Source organism: Struthio camelus, chromosome 3 (genome assembly GCF_040807025.1).
Source record: "Struthio camelus isolate bStrCam1 chromosome 3, bStrCam1.hap1, whole genome shotgun sequence".
Taxonomy (NCBI): domain Eukaryota; kingdom Metazoa; phylum Chordata; class Aves; order Struthioniformes; family Struthionidae; genus Struthio; species Struthio camelus.
Window position 1 is genome coordinate 30,165,915 of NC_090944.1, and position 23,517 is coordinate 30,189,431.

The 23,517-nt window shown below is 38.8% G+C and overlaps 2 protein-coding genes across 3 annotated transcripts in view; one reads left to right on the top strand and one right to left on the bottom strand.

Moving 5' to 3' along the window:
- Positions 1-274: 274 nt before the first annotated feature.
- ACP1 (acid phosphatase 1) lies at positions 275-21,553 on the bottom strand. Of its 2 annotated transcripts, none has more exons than XM_068937280.1 (6): positions 21,214-21,553; positions 11,300-11,373; positions 11,075-11,188; positions 6,659-6,720; positions 4,292-4,397; positions 275-3,428 (listed from the first exon to the last, which is right to left on the bottom strand). In XM_068937280.1, exons 1-6 carry the CDS (start codon positions 21,254-21,256, stop codon positions 3,351-3,353), a joined length of 477 nt encoding a protein of 158 aa, XP_068793381.1. In that variant the 5' UTR covers positions 21,257-21,553; the 3' UTR covers positions 275-3,350. The 2 variants fall into 2 exon arrangements, with proteins under 2 accessions (XP_068793381.1, XP_068793382.1); XM_068937281.1 differs by lacking the exon at positions 11,075-11,188 and adding an exon at positions 10,906-11,019 and having other exon boundaries at positions 21,214-21,419.
- Positions 21,531-23,517, top strand: part of SH3YL1 (SH3 and SYLF domain containing 1) — a 51,182-nt gene continuing 49,195 nt past the window's right edge. Inside the window, exon 1 of the mRNA XM_068937279.1 lies at positions 21,531-21,635. Coding sequence (XP_068793380.1) covers position 21,635 — 1 coding nt within the window. The 5' untranslated portion in view covers positions 21,531-21,634. The remainder of the gene's footprint in view (positions 21,636-23,517) is intronic.

Genomic DNA, 23,517 nt, shown 5'->3' on the forward strand with positions numbered 1-23,517 from the left:
CAGGAAGCTTTGATATACATTTGCCCTTCTTCCTTAAATCAGATATTCAATCCAGTTGTCATAATAAAATGGCTCAAACAGGAAAAAAAATTATGCATGTCTTGCAGAAGCGCCTCAGGATCTTTTTCTAAATATTGCCATTTAGCTTCCATTTTATCCTCAATTACAGCCACAAAATGTAAAAACAAAATGAAACAAAACACCACCCTGAGAAACAGGGAGGGGGCTGGGATTCTTGAAATGCACACTAAGAAGCCTACAGCATCTATTTGTCTTTAAAAAAAAAAAAAAAAAGGGCAGAAGTACAAGCCTAGATTATCAACAATCACTAACTGCTAAAGTTTCATTTCTCACCGGCAATTATACATGTATACTGGAAAATATGTAGCTAAGAGAAGGTACTCCTACACGATTCTCTTAACTGCTCATCTGCAGTAAACATGTGGGTGGAACTCTGTGCTTCTCTGTAGTTCCACTGATTGAAATCACATCAGAGCATATTACTTAACATAGGAGTTTAAATTCATACAAATATTTCTATTTGTAATAAGAGACTGAAATCTGGTTAAGTTAAAATTTTCCAGAAAAAAAAAAGATATATTGTAAAATGAAAGAAGTAATATATTTAATGGCTTAATAAATGAATATAAATAAGTTAATTCCATGAAAGTTTTTTGGCAAAAGTCAGTAGGCTTTGACAGAAGATAAAACTATACTGTATAAGGGTTTGCTTATTTAGTTCTAGGTATAGGTTCATTACCTTAACTGAAGGGGGGTGGGGAAGACTAAGGGGGAGCAAATTCTACATTTTTTAATACAACATTACATTTTTCATGAGCGGTATTTTAAACCTGTAAAAGCTTAATCATTTTTGTGATTTGTGTATTATGTTCACTGTTTCTCTTGTAATCTAAGTGCCACTGTCCTTCCTCTGAAGGCTATCCTGCTTCTGTATTCTCGTATTTTATGATCTCTTTCTAAATGCAGTGTTGCTATCCTAGCTTCCAACTCAAACAAATGCATGAATTCTCTTCAAGAAACAAAACAAACTCGTCCCCCAAACCCCAAAACAAACAGGGATCCAAAAAAAAAAAAAAAAAAAAAACTTTCTCCTGCTATCAGAGCCAGTGAATTATTTAGCCAACAAATTACTTGTTGAAAATATAACTTGGCACAAGTCTGACACTCTTCAAATCTGAACTGAATTTAACACGGATAGTTGACTTAGTATCAGTTTAGAGTAAGATTTCTAAGCCTAGTGAAAGTTAAAAAAACAAATCCTCCTTTATCTCCTTTCTGTTACCCCAGCAGCCTAAAGATAAATATTTATAACTTTTAAATCTTGGCTTTAAAATGTACAAAACCTTAGGTTCAATTCCTACTCAGCCATGAACATGAAAGCACAAACCATCATGTTCTCAAATGTCTGATTTATTTTACTTCCACTGGAATATTTAAAACGGTAGTACTCTTTTAAGTACCTCCTCTTCTGAGGTAGTGCATAAAACCACATCTAAGATAGCTTGTGCCCATCATTTTCACTCATTCGTTTTGTTAAAGTATTCATAACAAATGGAAAATCATTTTTTCCAGAGTTAGATTTTCATCTGACCTGAAATATATATTCCTTGTCTTAATTAAGAAAGAAAAGAAAATGTTTCATTTTACTTTGGTTTAACCCCCAAATTAATCCCTGAAGTGAAGCAGCTATTAATCTAAAAGTTTTTAACTTGATCTTCAAAAATCAAAACTGTTGGTAATACAAATTTTGCATAAAGATACTTGTTTTTACATTTACATATTCCATCTACCATTTATATTTGGTAAGCAAGTTCCTACATTTTATGTAATATTTTCTTTTTCAGAAAATTCTGATTGAAAATTTAGCAATCAGAAAACAGAAACCTCATTAACACAAACATTTTTCAGCTGTTCTACTGCAGTAGTCCTAGGAGACTTACTCCCCACTGCGAAGGCTGCAGCACATCTTCACAGTGACACCAAGATTCCTCCCTCCCCAGGGATAACAGGGTCCTCTATCAAAATACATCCCTTGCACAGGAGGTGAGTGGGTAACAAATCAAGAGGCTATTCTATGTTAGTTTGGAAGGCAGACAGAGGGCATAACACAGCCACAAGGCTAAGAAAACAAGTTTTAAACATAACGTGGTAATGCCAGTTCATACCAATGTTGCCATTACTTAAAATAGGGAACTACCATGGTAGCAGTTATGTTACTGCTCTCAAAAGAGACTTAAGGCAGAAATGAAATGCAGACAAACAGGCCTGTGTTTTTTACAGTGCAATTTTTGTGAGAGCAGAACTTCCTACTTATTGGCCTTCTATTAACTTCACACTACGTTACAGGTAGTCAGTCAAAAGCATGCTCTGAGAGTATAGTTTAAACTGAACACAGTCCATGTACTCTCCTGAACAGTATCTGACAATACTGTCCATAGAGGAACTGGGATTATAGCAAATTTCTTTAATTATATTTGGTAGATTTGAATTATTTTATTAACTGTGTGATACAAAACATACATTTCACATCTAGGCTTTTAAAATTGACCTGTTTTGTCCTAAAAATAAATGCTATGTCACACTTACCTGTATCACTGTGCTAGGAACTAGTCCCAAGACCAAAGGAAGACTAACTGGATAAGTCCTATTAATATTGATCGGTATTTCTGAACTGAGATCCTCTTAATTGGTATAAAAAATAATTTTGTCTTTGCTAACTGAACACTTAAACCTATCTAACCTGTTTTAACAGGAACCTGATGATTCACACAGGTTTTGCTTGCCTGAGCTTTCAAATAATGTTAAATGCAATACCTGTCTGGGGGCACATACAGTTCTTTTATCCACCAATACGAAACAGCTTCGGTCCAAAAGCTGTCTAACGATGCTAGGATGCTATGCCTAAGTTAATATGCAGGTACTACTATCACACAGCTTCCTGTTGGAAGTTGGTTTAAATTAATTCACTAATGGCCCAATAAGAAGATCTCAGGTTAGTTTATATTGCACATAAAGAAGCAAGACATTATTTTTATAGTGCTTGTGAGAAAGCACTGGAAGAGTTCACAAATAAATTTATTCTGAATGAAATACTTTATTGTTACATAGATGCATGAGAATATGACTGATCATCTAATTCAAGTTTAAAACTTTTCTATTTTTTTCTAATTACATGACAGAACAGCTACAATACAAAATTAAACTGAAAAAGTGCCAGTTTGGCCCTACTGAGAAGGCATAATATTACATTTCAAATACATCAATCAAGTAAAGCTTACATATTTCAGGAGGAGCTTATTATTTTCTTTTAGAAATAAAATGATGCAGCATTAATGGGGCTTCTCCAAAAATGCTTTACAGCATCTAACACACTGCTCGTAAACAGTTTCAAAGTCCTTTTCGTTCCCCTAGAAAAGAGCAGAGGAAGCAAATGTAAGAATGGTAATACTAGCTCAGACCAAAAATTCTTCCACACTAGCTCTCTGCTACCAATAATGGCAAATAATTGCCATTACAGAAAAATATGCAAAAAATATCACAGTATTCGTACTATTTCCTCCCTGCTTTGAATTACCAGGGGCTTACGAGTTTCCACAGCCAAATACTGTGATTTTGTGCTCAACAACCCTTGAGTAACTTTCCTCCATAGATCCTTCTAGTCTTTGAGCCCTTATAAGCCTTCATTTTTTCTTTACACAATATCCTTTCATGTTGAGTTTCACAGTTTAACAAACCACTGTGTGAAAAAAATACCCCTTTTTTCTTTTGAACCTGTCATTAGTTACTATTTCCTTCTTGTATATCGAACAGTGATTCCCTTTTAACCTTTTCCCATGATAATCAAGATTGTATAGAACTCTGTTGCACGTCCCTTCACTTTTCTTTCCTAAGCTAAAGAATCCTAGTCTAACCTGTTGCTCTGTACTGACATTATTTCACTTCCTTGACTATTCAGTGCCCTTCTCTCTTTCTTGATTATCTCATCTTTGAGAAATGATGCTGACTGACCAGGACTTTACACAGTATTCAAAATACATTTTAAATTTAAGTAATTTATATAAGCATAAAGATGTGTTTTCCTTTCCTAGTCTAACACTTTATATTGTTTTGTTCTCTATTCCTAGTAATTCCTAAGTGAAAATATGTCTACAGTTGACTTTATATTTCATCAGATTATATATTTCATGAGAACTGTGGGATCTCGCAACACTATATACTACATATATATACTATTTTTGATCAAGCCACCCAAAAAATTTCTTATACATACATAATAAGGATCTTCAATAATAAGTTGTTTCTGTGGATCATAAGTCCCAAGTAGTTCAATTGTAGCCTTGCAGTCTTTAACTTGGTTGCTTTTCCTTTTCAGATCTCTGTAAAAGTAAAATTAAAATTTTCCAGTCAATTTCTCAGAATTTCTTTTTGGTATCAGGGTTAGATGCTCATGATTGTCATATCCTTTCTTCTAAATTGCCTCCCACTGATACAACATACTATTTTTGAGATGGTATCTTCCCCATCTGCTTACAAATGAGTGTCCATTATCCTAATGCAGTTAAAATGCACCTCATCACCTTCCAATGAAAGGCAGCTCAGTGCTATGTTTTTCACATAATCATCACCTTTACTCACCTAGTATTAAAAAATTTTAAATTAGTTTGCAATAGGTCATTAGAAACAATTTCCTGCAGAGTATTGTTTCAAATAGTTGCTGTTAAGCTTTTACAACCTTACTTTTCTGTCTAAATCATACCACAGAAAGGCAGCAGTGAGGATTAACTCTGTGGCCTAAAAAATTAAGCTTTGAGCAGGGCCTTTGAAAACACACACTATGTTTCCAAGTTTTACACTGATTTATGGATGAGGTTTAAGAAAAAAAAAAAAGAAAAGAAAGAAAAAACAAGGATTACCTTGCCATCTGTAGATCCCAAAGGACATTACGACTCACAGTACTTTTTATACTTAATAAGAAAAATCTGTAAATACTTACAGTAATAATATTCAGCTTTAAGAAATTAATGTTCCTATTTCATATAGTTTAGAAATACAAAATTACAGTAAGAGTATAATATGCTTTTTCTTAAAGAAAAATTAGGAGTCCTCTATAAATTAAGCAATTATTGCTTGAAGTCACAGATTTTCAGTAAGTTCTCTATCCTTCTATAATAAAAGGTGTAGCCTGTGAATATTTGTTATATTTTCAGAGGACAAGAAGGATGTTTGTTTGGAGACTGTAATACCATCCTATATAATAAAATTCACCTAATTACAATGAAGTCCAACCATTTGCTTCAAGGCTTTTGGCATACCACCTAGTAAGCAGGAAGAAGTCAAATGGCTCCAGCACTAAGGAAAAGTGATGTCGCAAATTAAGTTTGCTCCCTTTTCTGATATGGCAGGCACTCCATCAGCGTCTAAGATGAACCCGGTTTCCTGGAGCTACAGATAGGTGTTGCCAGGAAAACCACTTGGACTGGGTTTAAGGCGAAATTAAAGTGCGGCAGTAGCAATATCCCTATTCTGCTATAGCTGTGATGCTTCTGCTCACGTTATGTTTTTCTGTTCATGTTATGGAAATTGTTAATACCAAAGTAAGTTTTACATAAGAATTTAAACAAAACTGAAAGTAAATCTAGTTCAATCTTTCCTGACAAACTGCAATCAATCCAAGTGTTACATACAGCATGTATGAATGAAGAATATAAGAGAGGCCATTCAAAACATTCTACAAGAGTCAACAAATGACACTTATTTCAGTTAAGCACTGCTGTTTTTAAAAAGTCTTTAGGGGTTGCTAATAGACTTGTTTTTTTAAACTAACTTCACATGCAATAGTCCTTATGAACACCTTGACATTTGTACTTTATTAAAACTCAGACCCTTATAAGGAGTCTATTATAATACCAATTATAAGTGTGTACCTAATTAAGTTGAAATTTTGCTAACGATGCCCAAATTACCACATAAGTCAGCTCCAAGTCTATCTTACACTCATATTGCCTCAAAGACAGACTTAACAAAAATGATAGGAAACAGGAGCAAACAAGTCCCCTGGCTAGCGACCTTACGTCAGAGCTCCTTCAATTTCTCAAAAAAAAAAAAATAATAATAATAATCCCACCTCCCTGCCCCCTCCATACACAGAAAACAACTTATAACATAGATAAGCGCAAAAAAGAATAGGAGTTCTGTGCATGCAATATTGCAGATGACATGACATGAGCAATGCTGACAATCTCTAACCGAGCAAGAGGTTAGAGGTAAAATCTTTAATCCCTTCCAATTTCCCCAGTGTCTTTTAGATCCCATGCTAACTAGAAAAAGAGATCACTTTAATCAAAAGTCTTAGCACTTAAAATGAAAATCTGTACTCATGCCTAACTATACAGACAGCAATGGAATGTCTATAATTTAGCGTATACTAGATTTCTTTATTCCTTAAGTGTCATATCACACAAATAAACTGCTCCCTTCTAGCTCATTAAAAATATTAGAAGTAAAGAATACCTTTATTAGGATATCATACACACACAACAAAAAAAACCCTAAAATATCCTAACTGTCTTCCAAAGTGACTTACGAGCTAGCACTACAAGTAATGAATAAAAATTTGTTCAATTTCTTCATACATTACCTTAGATTGCTTTCATCCATACAAAGTATATAGTCAAAGGTCTGGAAGTCTTCTTTAGTAATCTAGAATTAAAAATATGTGCTTTAGCCTACAAACCATGTTTGAATACAGAGGAAAAAAGTTTAGTGTTTTCAAATTTCAAAATTTTGATTTATTCAAAGAAACAGATTACAAAAATTAAATAGCCTCTCTTCATAATCCCTTATAATAATGTGTAAAGTGTTTAATTATATTCTGCCATGATTACTTATCTAGCTGTACAAATCTTCCACAAAATAAATAAATTAGCTATTTTATTAATAATTCTTAACATCCCATTAATCAACACAGAAACATCACTAGAAATGTCACTACCTCCCATGCTTTCCAACAGCTAAAACTAAAACAGGTTTCCAGTGACAGAAAACATACAGTAAAAATGCAGGCAACTTACTGTTTTAGTACTTCATTAACAGAAAAAAATAAAAGAATTAGACAACATGTAATATATACAATATAGAAATCTGTGTATTATACAGACAAAGATAATAGGTGAAATTCAAAGATAAAGCATGATGGCATGAATTACAATCTTTGAAAAAAAAAAAAAAACAAATGCAGTGACAGTGCTTTAGGCCACGTAAGCTCACAATATTCACAACACAACGGGAAAAAAATCTGGGATCATCTTTGTACTGTCATACCAGCGGTTATTTTTCTTTCTCACAGCTTACAAACTCCGAAAAACAAGCATTTAAAAAATTCAAAGATCTAAGCTCACAGTAAGGTGAGCAAGCATTACTGATAAGCCATTAATTTAGGTAGGTACTAACGTTACCTGGACCACGCCCTAGAAAGAAGAGGGGTCCAAGAAAGCTGGTTAATATTCAAGAATCACATCCTCCAAGCTCAAGATCAGGGAATCCCTCTGAGTAAGAAGTCGAGCAAAGCGGGCAGGAGACCTGCAGGGATGAGCAAGGAACTCCTGGCAAAACTCCAGCAGAAGAGAGAAGTGTACAGAACGTGGAAAAGGGGACAGGCCACTTGGGAGGAATACAGGGACGTTGTCAGAGCGTGCAGGGATGCGACAAGGAAGGCTAAGGCCCAGTTGGAATTAAATCTGGCAAGGGATGTCAAGGAGAACAACAACAACAAGGGTTTCTTCAAATACATCAAGAGCAAAAGAAAGACGAGGGAAAATGTGGGCCCGCTGCTGAATGGGGCAGGGGCCCTGCTGACGAAGGCTACAGAGAAGGCAGAGTTGCTGAATGCTGCCTTTGCTTCAGTCCTCACTGCTAAGGCCAACCCTCAGGAATTCCAGACCCTGGGGACAAGAGAGGAAGGCTGGAGAAAGGAAGACTCTCCTTCGGTCGAGGAGGATCGGGTTAGAGATCATTTAGGCAAACCTGACACCCACAAATCCATGGGCCTCAATGGGATGCACTGGTGAGTGCTGAGGGAAGCTGGCGGATGTTATCGCTAGGCCACTCTCCATCATCTCTGAAAGGTCCTGGAGATCAGGAGAGGTGCCTGAGGACTGGAAGAAAGCTAATGTCACCCCAGTCTTCCAAAAGAGCAAGAAGGAGGAGCCAGGAAACCACAGGCCTGTTTGCCTCCAGGATGAGTTGTTCCATCAGCTTTCCAGGGCTGGAGGTGAGGCTATCTCCATTACTAAAGACAGTCCATGGAAAAACATGTTATTTTTCCACTTTATCGATGTCAAACATTTGCCTTCCATTTCCAGAAGGGAAAAGGAATCTCTTTTTCTCTCTTGAAAAAGAAAGAGTTGCCGTGGTCCTCAAATTTATCCCGTGTAAAACAACCTTTAATATAACCTTCTTTTAATCTCTATTTCACATTAAAGGAAAACGAAAGACATGAGTCATACTGAAATCAATTTTGACCCGAGCATGAATAAAAGTGAAACTGATTAATATAACCATCTTGTACACAAAGGCTAAGAACTGAGAGAATTTCAATAGGTACATAAAAATACATCCTGCAGCCTATTATCAGCTAAAATGTTAGGATTTAATATGTATGTTGATACTTCAGTACTTTCACTGAAAATTTATGATTATTATATGGCACGGTAGTATATAACCAACTTAACATTCTCCGTTATATAAACTAGTCTTCTAGTATTTGTGTCAGTTTTGGATTAAAAAAAGATACAATCCACGATTATCATGAATATGTGCAAAATTATCTGAAAGTGCCTTTCACAGGGTACATAATTTTCCACAGGAATGAAAAGGATAATTGTATGAAGTAGTCATCTTTTGACAGTAATTAGGAGACAACAGAAAAAAAAAGCCTTTCTTTGTAATTCTTCAACTCCCTGAGTTAAATCTTTCTCAATCTGTTCTGGAACAATGGAACAAATGGAACTATTCTGGTTGTTCTGGAACAACTTACACTGGTACTGTTTCTTAGATTAGTACGCTCAACAACCAAATTTTACACTACCGAGTTCCTCTTTTTCCAGAAGAGCTATGAGCCCTATCAGGATTCCGAAAGAGCCCTATCAGGATTGCAAGTTTTAGAGGGTCACCAGAGACCAATTGACAGAACTTTGAAACAGTAAAATTGGAGTTACATAGCTAATGCCAATGAAAAAAAAAAAAATGAACAGTTACCGTAGGTCAGGGATTTGAAAATTTCCTTCTTAACAGAAGCTAGTCATGTTAGGATGTTTTAGACATATTTTCATCCTGTTGGTCTTTCACGTTATTGTCTCATCCTTTCTAATTTCTTCTCCCTGCATATGTAATATTTTATTATCAGACAGACTTATGGCCTTCCTTCAGATGTTTTTTTTGTTTGTTTGATCTAAGCTCTCCTGCTTTAAAATTCTGTTCGTTTGCCAGAATGTATAGGCAAATTTCTTCAGGAATGTGTTTTCACCTTCTCTATGCCAAAATAGTATACATAGAGTTGCTTCCAGGCATGGGATTAACTCTTTTGGATACTTTGCTTTAGTTTAACTGCTCATAAACTGCTCCAATAACACTCAAGCACAGTCCTTCCATTTCCAAAGCTTACCTTTTAAGACACACATGTTACACTAATGTGACTGAAACACTGACCGATTAATTTTAGTACCATTTAGCTAGTATAATGATGAAATATGCTGTTTTTAAGCACTAATATGCAATAAATCTAGAATCTTTAATGAAAAAGATCACAACATCAATCAACTTTTTCTAGTAATTATTCTAATGAAATCTGGAACAGCGCTGTGCTCAATTCTGTTTGCAGTAAGGGAGATTAGCATCAGGAAAGGTTAGCAGAGGGCATTCAACTAATTCAGGGAACTCATTTTAAAAAGTTAAAGAACTAAACATGTAGTTTTTGGAAGTGAAAAAAAATAAAGGATGACCTCAATAAGGTCTCATAAAATTCTCAAGGGAACAGAAAAGAAAGACTTTAACACGACCATGATCTTTTTTGTCAGTACAAAAAACTAGTGGCACAAACTTAAGCTAAGAAAAGGTCAAGTCCTAAAGCAGTACTTTGTATCCAGAGAATAGTTAATTGAAATAAGTTATGTGCATTTATTTGAGAATCTTAATAATAGATGCAGATATGTTTATTTCAGATCTCTCTGGAATGTAACATAGAAGTATATTTTCATTAGTGAAAACTGAGATCAGTTCTGTTAAAAACTTAGAGGATTTCACTAAGCAAAAAATGTCTTTGACATAATAATGTTTCAAGACCATGCTTTCCTCTGAAGTTACCACCAGCCCTACTACTAACCTTGGGTTTGAGCTCTTTATTTCTAACATAGCATTCTAAAAACTTTCTAAAGTTTTTCATTCAAAAGTAGAAATTTTAGTGATGGATAAGCAGGTATTCTACTTCTTTTTTGAATCTGCTGAATAAAAATGCAATCCTTTCAAATTCCAGTCAATTCTTTGCTTAAAGAAGAGCCACCGATTACAACAAGTCATCCATTTTGACAAGTACTCAAAACTGTTTGAGAAAAACGTTCAAAACACTAAGGCATCGAAGGTAAGATTCTTCTACAATGGAGAAGCTGCTCAAATGCTTCCTAGTTTTACTTCCAGTGAAGTTTAATAGTAAGAAACTGACTAACCTCAACTGGAAGAGTTAGGTCACTTTGAAACCCTTTGAAAAACTGCACATATTTATTATTTGATGCTTAATCATGAACTTTGTCAAATGACTTTCGTGATTGTAATGATTAGGGCTGAACAAAGAATGATGGGTATGAAGATGAAAGAAAATATACTCTCTTCTACCTGCCGTGCTTTATGGGCTGTCTCAATGCCATGATTTCTTAGACAGCTCAAAGCCCTTGCATCTGGGCAGCGCCCCACGTTCCAGTCTGAAACAGCAGCACTGTCTGTCATCCACTGTAACAACAAAACACATATATACACATATTTAAAGAAAATAAGAGTACAGTACCTGCCTGGCAATATGACTCATGGTAATGCCATGCTTCTTCATGCAAGTCTGTCCTCGATAGTCAGGAGGGTTTCCTATTTCATAGGTAGATGTTGCTGCACTGTCTATCCTCCACTACAGAAAAACAAATTTACATTTTATTTTTTCCTTTCTTACTGCTCGTATTTGTACTAACTGGCTAATAGACAGTTATTTCTTAGGCAGGTACAGAAATCAGTTACTTACCTTATTTTCAACTTTTTCATCAGTTACAAGTTTTCTAAAAACTGCTTCAGCTATTGGAGAACGACAAATGTTTCCTACAGAAACAGGAAATTTAGGATGATTAAAAACAAAAATTTAACAGTTGTGTGGATTCATGAGCACGTCAGATTTTTTTTTACTTAGCTACAGCTAAGTAGCTACATTCCTTCTGTTATTCTATCCCAAGAGATTCTGCAGCAATAGAAACATAACGTACCTCTGTCTCTTGAAACGCACATTATACTATGCAAAGATATACCTTGTTAAAGTAAATAGGAAAGGGGTTTATGTAAGCACATTACCCTATTCCTCTACTCTACAGAGTCTTCTGCGATCGCAGAAGACACAGCAAAACTACAGAATTTCCAAGTGGCAGCAAATCATCTGCAAATCCTCCTACATACTGGCATATTTCAACTAATGTTTTACTAGATAATCCACAAATATTCATCTGAAGTATTCACATTATTATCCACTTACGAAACAAAACTTTTGGACAATTCCAAAACACAAATATCACCACTGTGGAACCAGCTTAGTGAAATGGCTGAAGCACCTGCAGTAGAAATGCTGCTAAAAACTAAAGTGAAGTCATTGCAGATCAAACTGAACCTTCAAGAGCAGCTTTCAGCTACTAATTCCAAAACCTCAAGGAAAAGAAGACGAAGAAGAAAAAAAAAATCAATTACACAAGCTCTTAAACACTTAAGGAAAAGAAATTTTCCAAAATTTTTTTGGTCTGAAGTATGGAGAATTAGTGAAGAAAGGTGACTCTGACAGCAAGGCTTAAGTACTGCCGATCAGCAAAAAACTAGGTAAGATTCCTGGTTTCTTATATAAATAATAAATCTTCTCATCCAATGGCCTCTGATTATTGGTCTGAACATTACTTTCAATAAAAACCCATCTCAGCAATGAAATAGTGACCAATGAAAAACTAGAAATAATTGATTTACAACATTTATGTCACTACTGAGGCTGTAACTAGGTTATTCATTTAAGGTAGACCTCTCAAATCTACACACAAAAATACATACTCTAGGATCACTAGAGAGAAAAAAGCTGCCATGACTTGAATATTTTACTAATCTGCTCTCATTCATACCAACTATAACAAAATCAAAGTGGGAAGTGAACCATTCAAGAAATACAAATGTGTTGCCAAAGTTTTGGAGAATTTTGGAGAAAGTCAAATCACTAAATGGGCAAAAGAAACTGTCTAATCATTTGGAAAACAATTTTGCTGAAGCATTAAGTGAATTTGGGTAGCAGCAGATCTTTTTCCAGGTGCAAATATACTATTTCCTTTATTTTAACTTGTTTATTGCAAGCTGAGAAACTAAATTGAACTTGAGAGAAAAATAAAGCAGTTAATTTGTAGATTAAAAAAAAAACTTTTTAGAGTGACAAAAACAGAGATTCCTTATTATTAATTATAAGAATGTTGAAGAATATACATAAAAAACTCACTTATTTTATAAACTAGTTAAGCATTAAACAATACCATTTTATTAGGAAATCAAGGGGACATGAGCACAGAACATTAGACAGAAAGGAACCTTCACAGTCAGTGAATCCAATCCTTCAATACTGTAGACAAATATACCATCAAGCTCCCTTTTAAAAGCATCATCTATATTAAAAGGCTAGCTGAGAAACTCATTTCCTCTGATAGCCAGAAACCTTCCAATTCCCAGTTATTATTTATTCTTAGAAGTTTATGCTCATTTGATCTTGGTTAACATGACTCTGTATCTTAAAAACCTTTCTTCCCTTCAGCAGATACAGAACCAACATACTTCTTGTCAAGCACAGTTGTGCTAAGCTAAACAAACCAAGCTCTCAGTCTCCTCAGGAAATTAACTGTCCCTTATCTAATCATTCTATTTAACCTAACTCTGCACTCGTTCTAAATTTAATTCATTTTTCTTGAATGCTGACAACTAAAACTACATACAGGATTCCAGCAAAAGTTTTACAAATTCTTTTATAAAAAAGAAAAAGACTCCAAAATATTTACTTAGCTCTATTGAAAAAAACTTGAGATAACACCTTCTAGAATCACATTTCAATCCTTCACGAATATCACATTTGTGATCATAATCTCCTACTTCTAATTAGCCCAGTCCATCTCTTTCTCTGTTGCTTCAAATAACTTTAAATCATTCTTAACTACTAAATTCCACATCAATTACATCAGCTTTCGAGACCATCCAGCTGTTGCTGTATACAGAATCACAGAATCGTTTAGGTTGGAAGGGACCTCTGGAGATCATCTAGTCCAACCTCCCTGCTCAAGCAGGGTCACCTAGAGCATATTGCCCAGGATCACATCCAGACGGGTTTTGAATATCTCCAGCGAAGGAGACTCCACTACCTCTCTGGGCAACCTGTTCCAATGCTCTGTCACCCTCCCAGTGAAGAAGTTTTTCCTCAGGTTTAGGTGAAAGTTCCTGTGGTTCAGTTTCTGCCCATTGCCTCTTGTCCTGTTGCTGGGCACCACGGAGAAGAGGCTGGCCCCATCCTCTTGACACTCCCCCTTCAGATACTTGTACACATTTATGAGATCGCCTCTCAATCTTCTCCTCTCCAGGCTGAACAGGCCCAGCTCTCGCAGCCTTTCCTCAGAGGAGAGATGCTCCAGTCCCCTCATCATCTTGGTAGCCCTCCGCTGGACTCTCTCCAGGAGTGCCATGTCTCTCTTGTACTGGGGAGCCCAGAACTGAACACAGTACTCCAGGTGAGGCCTCCCCAGGGCTGAGTAGAGGGGCAGGATCACCTCCCTCCACCTGCTGGCAACACTCTGCCTAATGCACCCCAGGATCCCATTGGCCTTCTTGGCCACAAGGGCACATGGCTGCCTCATGGTGAACTTGATGTCCACCAGCACTCCCAGGTCCTTCTCTGCAGAGCTGCTTTCCAGCAGGTCAGCCCCCAGCCTGTACTGCTGCATGGGATTATTTCTCCCTAGGTGCAGGACCTTGCACTTGCCTTTGTTGAACTTCAGAAGGTTCCTCTCTGCCCAGCTCTCCAGCCTGTCCAGGTCCCTCTGAAGGGCAGCACAGCCTTCTGCTGTGTCAGCCACTCACCCCAGTTTAGTATTATCAGCCAACTTACTGAGGGTGCACTCTGTCCCTTCCTCCAGGTCATGGATGAATACATTGAACAAGACTGGGCCCAGGACTGACCCTGGGGGGACACTGCTAGCTACAGGCCTCCCACTAGACTCTGCACCACTGATCACAACCCTCTGAGCTCGGCCATCCAGCCAGTTCTCAATCCACCTCACCGTCCACTCGTCTAGCCCACACTTCCTGAGCTTACCTAGGAGGATGTGGTGGGAGACAGTGTCCAAAGCCTTGCTGAAGTCTAGGTAGACAACATCCACTGCTCTGCCCTCATCTACCCAGCCAGTCATTCCATCATAGAAGGCTATCAGATTGGTCAAGCATGATTTCCCTTTGGTGAATCCATACCTGGGGTGGCATTACACAGAGTGTTGCCAGCAGTTCAAGGGAGGTGATCCTTCTTCTCTACTTAACCCTGGGGAGGCCACATCTGGAGTACTGTGTCCAGGTCTGGCCTCTCCAGTACAAGAGAGACATGGGCCTGCTAGAGCGAGTCCAGAAAAGGGCTACAAAGATAAGGAAGGGACTGGAGCATCTCTCAGATGAGGAAAGGCTGAGAGATCTAGGCCTGTCTAGCCTGGAGAAGAGAAGATTGAGAGAGGATCTCATCAATACATATAAGCATCTGAAGGGAGAATGTGAAGAAGATAGAGCCAAAACACAGGCAATTCTGTTTTCATCTAAGAAAAACTTTTCTGCAGTGAGTGCGACTGAGCACTGGAGCAGGTTGCCCAGAGAGGTTATGGAGTCTCCATCCTTGGAGATATTCAAAACTCAAGTGGACATGGTCCTGGGCAACCTGCTCTAGCTGACCCTACTGGACCTGGGGGGTCAACCAGATGATCTCTGGAAATATCTTCCAGCCTCAACTATTCTATTCATGCACAGTTACAGAATCACAGTAAATTTCATTACTACACCTAAAATTTCTGTAACAAATAATGATGTATACTAAATACAATTGGTCCTACTAATTCATTAACTACCTTTCAGAATTTCAAAGTGACCCTTTGAAGTAAATCTCCCACACTTTTTCCCCTATTGAACTGTCCTAATAATGTATACTAAATACTATTGGTCCTACTAATTCATTAACTACCTTTCAGAATTTCAAAGTGACCCTTTGAAGTAAGTCTCCCATACTTTTTCCCCTATTTAACTGTCCTCATTACTTGAACTGAATCACCTTATGACATGATCCAAATTATTTTCACTCTTCTACAGTGTCCTCACTACTTAAAATAAACGCTGTATCATCCTTTGATGGCACCATGATCATTGACTGATTAAATATATTAGCTGCCACTTCTAACAATACCTAGAAGATGTGGTTATATTCTTTCTGAAAGAAACTTGTTACTTAGTTTGTGACTTGAAAAATTAGTGTCTTCCATGATGAGACATTCCAGATATTACTGGAGGAACTAATGCTATTACAGTACTGCCATCTCCATTCAAATTACTCCTGGAGACTACAGGCAGAATCCCATAACTAACTTCATAGAAGCTCTTTTTCCCCCCCTATATTCTTCAGCGTTATTTTTGTACTAACCAACTACGTTTATCCACACTACTCCTCGCCATTATGCTATAGTTCTTCCCATTGTCAATGTAAAGCACTGCCTTACCTCACTGATATTGAGTAACATGCAAACTTCAGTTCTTGTTTTCGAGTCATGATCACTTCCCCAGCATATTTTATATCCACACAAAATCCAGTTTTACTTCCCATATCTGTCTTTCCATATGTTTGTCCAAGTTCCTTGCATGTGCATAGTTTTTGCTAAATTATAGATCAACAAGCGTCTGAGGAATGAACAGAAAATCTCACAGAAACATTCATACAGGATTACCTTCCTCCCTGCACCTGAATCATACTTTCCTTAAATGTTATGTACACCTTCCTTGTCATTAAACTTATCTTTACTTCCTATCCTCCTACCCACTGATAATCCTTTTTTGTATTTCTGATTGATATGATTATGCTCTTATGTATAAGATACTGGCATGAAAGTTCTCTAAATTTCTATCTTCTCCCTTCATTTTTTTTAAATTTCAAGCTTTTTAAACTGTAGCGACATTTTCAAGCTCAGAAAACCAGTACCTGAAGTACTCAAACAGAGTCTGCCCATTGAAGTAAATCTTACAAACATCTCCAAATGATGACTCAGAGTAAGAGACTTAAATTTCATTCATAGAATCAGTACTGGCACGATTGATCACTTTTGCATTCAAGCTTTGTCACTCATTTCCTAGGGAAAAGAAAACCACTGACAATTATCCAAGCAGCCAATATGTTTTCTGAGTTGTTATTCCAATCTATGTATTAATCTTTCATCAATTCCCATAGGGACATGAAAAATAACTCGTATCCATTTAAGGCTCGGGTCCATAGCTCATCTGGTAGACAGGACGGCCGGCCACCTTTAGGTTACGTTTTTCACTTTTAAAGTCAAATAGGCCTGCCTCTTCTTAGCAATGGCATCAGATAAGCGGATTCAAGTACTGCTGATCTTGTCATCTACTCTCTCAATCTGTTTTATATCCTCACTGATTCTTATCCAGCTCTCTCACTCTGTTGTACCTTTCTCAAATGCAAACAGATGCTTTTTCCTTCCTCCTTTGTTATCTTCTGTTTCTAACAGAAGCTTTCATCCTCTCACATTTAAAAGTCTGTTTTTAAACTCTGTTTATTTTTCCCTAGACTGTCAGTTCATCTGAGCTATTTTAATACTGTTTCCTGGTATCATTCGCTTCATCAATTTACCATCAGGGCCTTTTCTTCAGCAAGTGTTTAAAGCTTGCTACTTATTCTACTCTATGCAGTCAAATTCCTGTCTAAACTTCATCATAATTCCCAGCTGTGTTACTGTATCTTCTCTTCAGTTAAGTCTATCTGATGACACTTAGCTCTCAATTAGCTTTGTACAGAACCATTCAAGAGTGATCTTAGTCCACATTCCCCGTTCCTTTCATTCACTGTCAACTGCATAGCTAGCATTCCTACTACCACCCTTAATGTGGGAGAGCTAAGTATAACTATTTAAATGGCATGACCTAACTTCCACGCATTTCCCCCTCTACCAACACACAGAGGAATTACTCACAGAAGTTAAATATTAGCATAAATAGACTGAAAAAAAAATCTGAGTGCAACTCAGTTTGTGCTCAAGACATCGAAACTGAGGTGTCTGAAGTGTCCAACTCCCTAGTCAGTGGAGGTTTTGGCAGTATAATCAATGTCAATAAGTATATCCCTAACTAGGATCCACAGTACTCAAACCATCAGCTAACAATGTGGATGTTCCAGAGTTAAAAATCTTTTCCTGCTACAAGATTATTTTCAATTATCAACTACTGGATCATTATGCTTTTCCCAGGAAGCCAGTAGCTTCCCAAGCTCCTCAGTAACACCAGAGCTTTTCAACACATAAGCACCTACACACAATCATCAGACTCTCAATCTTTTTTTTTTTTTTTTTTTAAGTATGCACCAAAATCTCATTTTCCAATTCGAAGAATCACTTTTATGACCATGCTATCAACTCTCTCAAAACTTCTGTATCATTCTGAATCAAAGACTGAATAAGGCACTATATTCTAATAGTAACCTTACCCATGCTGCACAAAAGCAACACATTTTCCTTTCTTCTAACATTCTCTTCTTTCACCAAAAATTGCATTAGTTCTTTTTGTCAGCTTGCTGTGAAACCCCATTACAGTAGTTATTTATGATGACCTGTTCAATGCCTTATTCAAGCTATTGTTTTTCCATTCTGCAGCTATAAATTGCATTTTGTTCCATGAAGCCTTGAATTTGCCTATATTTAAAAAGCCTAATGGATTGTGATCGCTGAACTAGAAACTCGAATCTCCCTGCAACTGTAACCTAATTTCCTTATTACTGGCTACCCAATGAATTTATTGTCATTTCAGAAAAGGTTTTATGCAATCTATCTCTCTGATGACACTGATACTCAGTGGCTCACACCAACCATCCATCAGTTTTTCCATGGCCAACAAAAAACCACTTTGCTTACTTCCAGCTGTCTAACAGCTATTCCTCTATATTCTGAGATCTATCATTTAGGCCAGTTTCTGGTCTCTTTAATGTACCCATGCTGCGTGTCATGCTATTGTGAATAGCCAGCTGAGAGACAGAGGCTCCCTTATAAAACACGGCATTATATTAAGATAATTTCTGGAGCTCAATCGTTAATTAGATGAGCTATGTAAGTGTGGGGGGAGGGGGGGAGGAGTGAGCAACCAAACTGCTTTTTGGTTCATGTCCAGTTTTAATTCTTCCCTTCACTTAATTTTTTTTTCCCCAAGTGCTTTTTCATATACTATAATCACATATGCTGTTAGATGCTCCATTTATTTTTCAGTGATGAGAAACCCCCATCATTAATGTAATTATGTACATTAACTAGATTATATTTTGCTGTGTAATGAATATCTGCTTATCTCATTACAAACAAAGAATACAGTAAATTGATATTTCAGTAATAGGTTTCTTTCAAAATAATGTAGAAAGAAAGCATAATTTTTCATGAAGCCTTGTACTTTTTGAGATCAGCTCTCACTAAATGTGGGAGTTATTAAGAATTAACGGGCCTTGTTAATCACCAAACAATATTGCAGATATCTGCAGTTCTAGAAATCTGTTTAAGTTTTTCAGCAGTAACCTTAGGTATTATTTCTAACCAAAAGCAGGGAAAAAAGCTAGTAAGGTATCAACTTTACTTTTCAAGACTAATACAAAAAAAATTAAGCAAACTTATCATGGGACATGATAAAAAGTGCCTGAGAAACTTACCTTATTAAGTGTATATCTAACTGGAAAAAAAGAAGTGTTTGTCATCTAAACTAGCTTTTCATGTCATATTCCTATCAAAACCCATCATTACCTTACTTTTTATAAGCTAATAAGGTAGAAGAGAAAGTTTCAAACATATTTACAACACTTATCAAAAAAATCATCCCATTAACATGAGGACTTTCTGACTTGCTCGCCTTTTCCTCAAACTCAATACAATTCATCACTTTTGTACCAAAACTGTTAGTAACTTTCACTAAAAATGGTTCCTCAGGAACCAAACTGAATTAGGAACTTATTAACTTATTAGGAACTTAAGGCCATCATCATGGCCTTACAGACCTATAGGCACATATGAAGTATTTGGTGAAGATTACTGTTGTTAGAACTTATTGGAACTTATTATTAGGAGAGAAGGATGCACTAGAAGTTCTTACAATAAGACGTTTGCCTAGGCTAGTGGCTCCAAACAGCAGTTGATAATTCCTTATCTAAAGGATGTTTTCCACAAGTTGTTATCATTAACGGTTGATTCTATCATAATGTGGACAACAGAACATATTTCACAAAACTAAATTCTTGGTTTACTATTCAACTAATCCCCTTTTCTATTATAACAGAAAAGCAGATAGCATACATGCATCAACCAATAACAGTTTCCCTGTTTTTGTTCAACAAAACTCTATCCAATTAAACAAATGGTATAAACTCTAGGGATTCTCAGGGATCAAATTACAGCACACAGGTAAGAGTATAAGTGCTAGGGAGCCAATAACACTAAAAACCCTAGCTCTAGACCCAGAGCAAAGACCCATCTAGGTTGTAGCCCCCAAGAGACTCAAAGCAGGTTGTTTAGAGAAAATACATATAAAATAGAGTAACGCCATGTGCTCTTTCACTAATTTAATCCGCCCAGCACTCAGGTTAGGAACTTGTTGCCCATGAAGATAAGGCGCAAAAGATGATCTTGCTTATCGACAGCCAATCATCTTAAATTTCAGGAACGTGTCTAAATCCTTTTTTAATGCATAGGTACTTCTGTTTTCCATAACTTATGACATGAAATTCACAAATATATGCAAACACTTTAAAAAAAATCCGTTGCCTAGTTCTTCATTTGGACAATCCTTCAATTTGCATGAAAAAAGGAGTCAGATTTTTCTCACTCCTTTCTGATGGCCATGATTTCACAGATCAAAATCATCTCTGCCCTGTACCAAGCTCCTTTTCTTACTAAAATAGTCCTAGTGCAGTTATTTTCTTCTCATAGACAAGCTATTGCATTAACTTTAATGATTCTTGTCACCTTTCTCTCTCTCAGTTTTTAAAATCAGGTGATCAGAAGCGCAAACCATATCCATGATGTACTTGCAGCAGAAACGTAGCATCACGATGTTTGCTGGTTGGGTCTCCATTACATGCCTGTTATTCCAGAAGCTAGGCACTGAGCTGACAGTTCCAGAGAGCTATTCACAAAAACCATTCAATGCTAACCTTGGGTAGCAGTGGCCAATTTAGAGCCCAGGTGTGTGGATGCATAGTTACGACCAGCTCTTCCCCACATATAAACCCTGCCTTTACCAACACTAAATTTCATCTCCTGTTTTGTCCCCATCGCTCCGACCTATTTCTGACATAAACACTTGCCCAGAGCAAGGGGATGGATGCTATTTCCTGCTTCCTTCCTCCCTACTCGGGCACCACTCCGACCCCTCTCGGCGGAGGCAGCCGCAAACTGCCGTTGGGCGCCCAGCGGGACCGGGCAGCGGACGAGGGAGGCCGCCGGGGCGGGCCTACCCGCAACCCCGCCAGGCGGCCGCCGCCTCACCGCGCTCCCCGGGGAACGCCGGGGGCTCCCGTTATCTCTGCGCCCTCGACCGCTGCCCCCGGACGCGGGCAGCGGCAGGAGGGGGGCGAGAAAGGGCCCGCCTCCCCCCGGCCCCGCTCACCCAGGCACACGAACAGCACCGACTTCACCTCGCCTGCCGCCATCTTCGCTCGCGCCGGCCACACCGAGAGAGGTCCTTCCCGCCGCCCGCCTGTCGCGCCGCCTGCGCCTCGCTTTACGGCACCGGCCGTCGCAGCCGTCTACGTGTTTTGCCTGATTTGAGGGATGAACGAGGAGACGAAATATAAAAATATAAGCACTCCGTGTGCACTGAGGTGGGGGGGGAGGGGAGACGGGGGGGCGGCAGCAGGGCCGCGCGCGGGGGGCGGGCAGGCGGTTGGCGGGCACCCTCGGCCCCTCCCGCCTCACCTGCGCCAGGTGAGCGGCTCGGCGCGGCCGCCCCGCCCCGGCCCGCCCCGGCCCGGCCCAGTGCGGCGGCGGCGGCCCCGGGAGCGCTCGAGTGCGGCGGCGGCGGGGGCAGAAGTGAGTATCGTCGCCGAGGGGCCGGCGGGCTGCGCACTGAGGGGAACGCCGTTATCAGGCTCTTGCCCACCGCGGCCGGCCTCGCTGAAGCGGCGGCCCGCTCCGTCCTGCCCGCGGTGCTGCTCCGCGGCCTCGTCCCCGGCGCGGGGGGCCGGGTGTTGGGGGTAGGGGGGAAACGGAGGCCGAGGCATCGCGGCAGGGCCCGTCCCGCCGCTGGGAGCACCGCGGCTCCCTTGCGCCTCGCCGGCATCTGCCAGAAGAGCGCCCACAGAGACGAAGTCGCTCTGCGCTTGGCTGGCTCCGTGCGTTGCGGCTCCAGTGGGTGCCTCAAACACTGGGCTTGCCAAGCTTTGGCGTAAACTAAGCGAACGTGCTCTTAAATTACAAACAACGCTCAGTTTCTCCGTCGATTCCCCACCCCGCATGCACACTTGCAACATGTGGTGCAACATCAGGCTAGAAATCTGCAAATCGTCTAGCGTGGCAATGGGCCTGTTAGGCTGCTGTTGAAGTTTTGCACGTATACTTCTTGCTGACTAGAACGGCTGGCATTTTCTTCTTGCGTGTGGTTTGGTCTGCGGGGTTCCCACGTGGGTCTGGCCAAGTTTTGTCACGCTGGCTCTGTCCCAGCCCAGTGATGACAGGGTGTGGCCAGGGGCTGGATTCCTTTGCTGGTTTTAAAGCTGGCTTGCCTTGTTTTTCAGTCAAAATGTGGTAGTTTGGAGGTTAAAAATGTAAAAATTTAATTTTGTGCAAAATCTGAGACTTTCAAATCAAAGAGATTAATAATTAAAAATTATAACCTGACAAGCTTATGCCGAGTATACTTTCTGTAGAATGGAATTAATAGTGCATTTCCTTTTAGGTAACTTCATATGCTGGCCTGCATACGGCACATGACACATTTTTCATAAATGTGGCTGTACAACTGCTTTTTTTTCTTTGTAATGGAAGTGATTGTTATTCAGAAACGTTCATTTTGTATCCAATATTCCTCAGTTTTTCTCCCTCAGCACTGTGGTGCCCCGCTGTAGTGCTGGTCCCCTTGCACGTGTCAGGAATGCAAAGGTAGTGGATGCAGAAAGAGGCCATGATACTGGTCAGCTATCAGGGACAGACTTGGTGAAGGAAAGAAGGGTGAGATAAGTCAGTTGTGTAGTTCTCACACAAAGATCTATCATATTTCATAAACTGAGCAGTGTTGAGTGCCCCTATTGCTGCTTTCTATCAAATAAAGTGGCGTGAGGCACCAATAGAGGAAATAAATTTCCCTGCCTCTCCCCATGCGGATATGGGTTGAGGAAGAGGAAAGCAAGGCTACATATAGAAGTGAGAGTTTTGAAAGATCACTCTGGAATTCATATAAAACCCTGTCTTTGTATGACTATGTATATATATATTTATATAGATATATAAGTAGCTCTTTACAGGATTGGCACCTGTGCGGGCTTTTTTATAGACATATTTGGTGAGTTAACACATAGGTATGCCTAGCTCTAAGTTTCAGACTGAGCATTTCATGTTCCCTCATCTCTGGAGGAGGGGAAGCTGTTGCCTTAGGTGTTGTTCTGCGTTCCCAGCCCACAGCAGCAGAAGAGAGTCCATCTATATACCTCGTTCGGTTAATTTCAACCTCGTATCCTTGCAGTGGACCATAGCTAAATTCACCATTGCTCTCCATCTTGTATCATGGTTTCTCACTGCTGATAACTATTTTTTCTGGTATGAGAAACTCTCTATAGTTAGTTTTTCCGAACATCTATTGCCTTGTTGTAAGAGAGCATGTAAAATAAGGCTGCGGTGAATAGTAGGCTGTGTGACTTAATTCGGGAGAAACACTATTGTGGACAAGGCAGCCTAAGAGTTTAGGTGAAAGTAGGGC

Coding starts and splice junctions, on each gene's coding strand:
- ACP1 (XM_068937280.1), bottom strand. CDS start 21,256: ATGGCGGCAGGCGAGGTGAAGTCGGTGCTGTTCGTGTGCCTGG. Junction 6,721..11,074: donor TGAGTCATATTGCCAGGCAG/GTACTGTACTCT, acceptor TTTTAATTCTAG/ATTACTAAAGAAGACTTCCA. Junction 3,429..4,291: donor TTATTGAAGATCCTTATTAT/GTATGTATAAGA, acceptor GCTCTTTTCTAG/GGGAACGAAAAGGACTTTGA.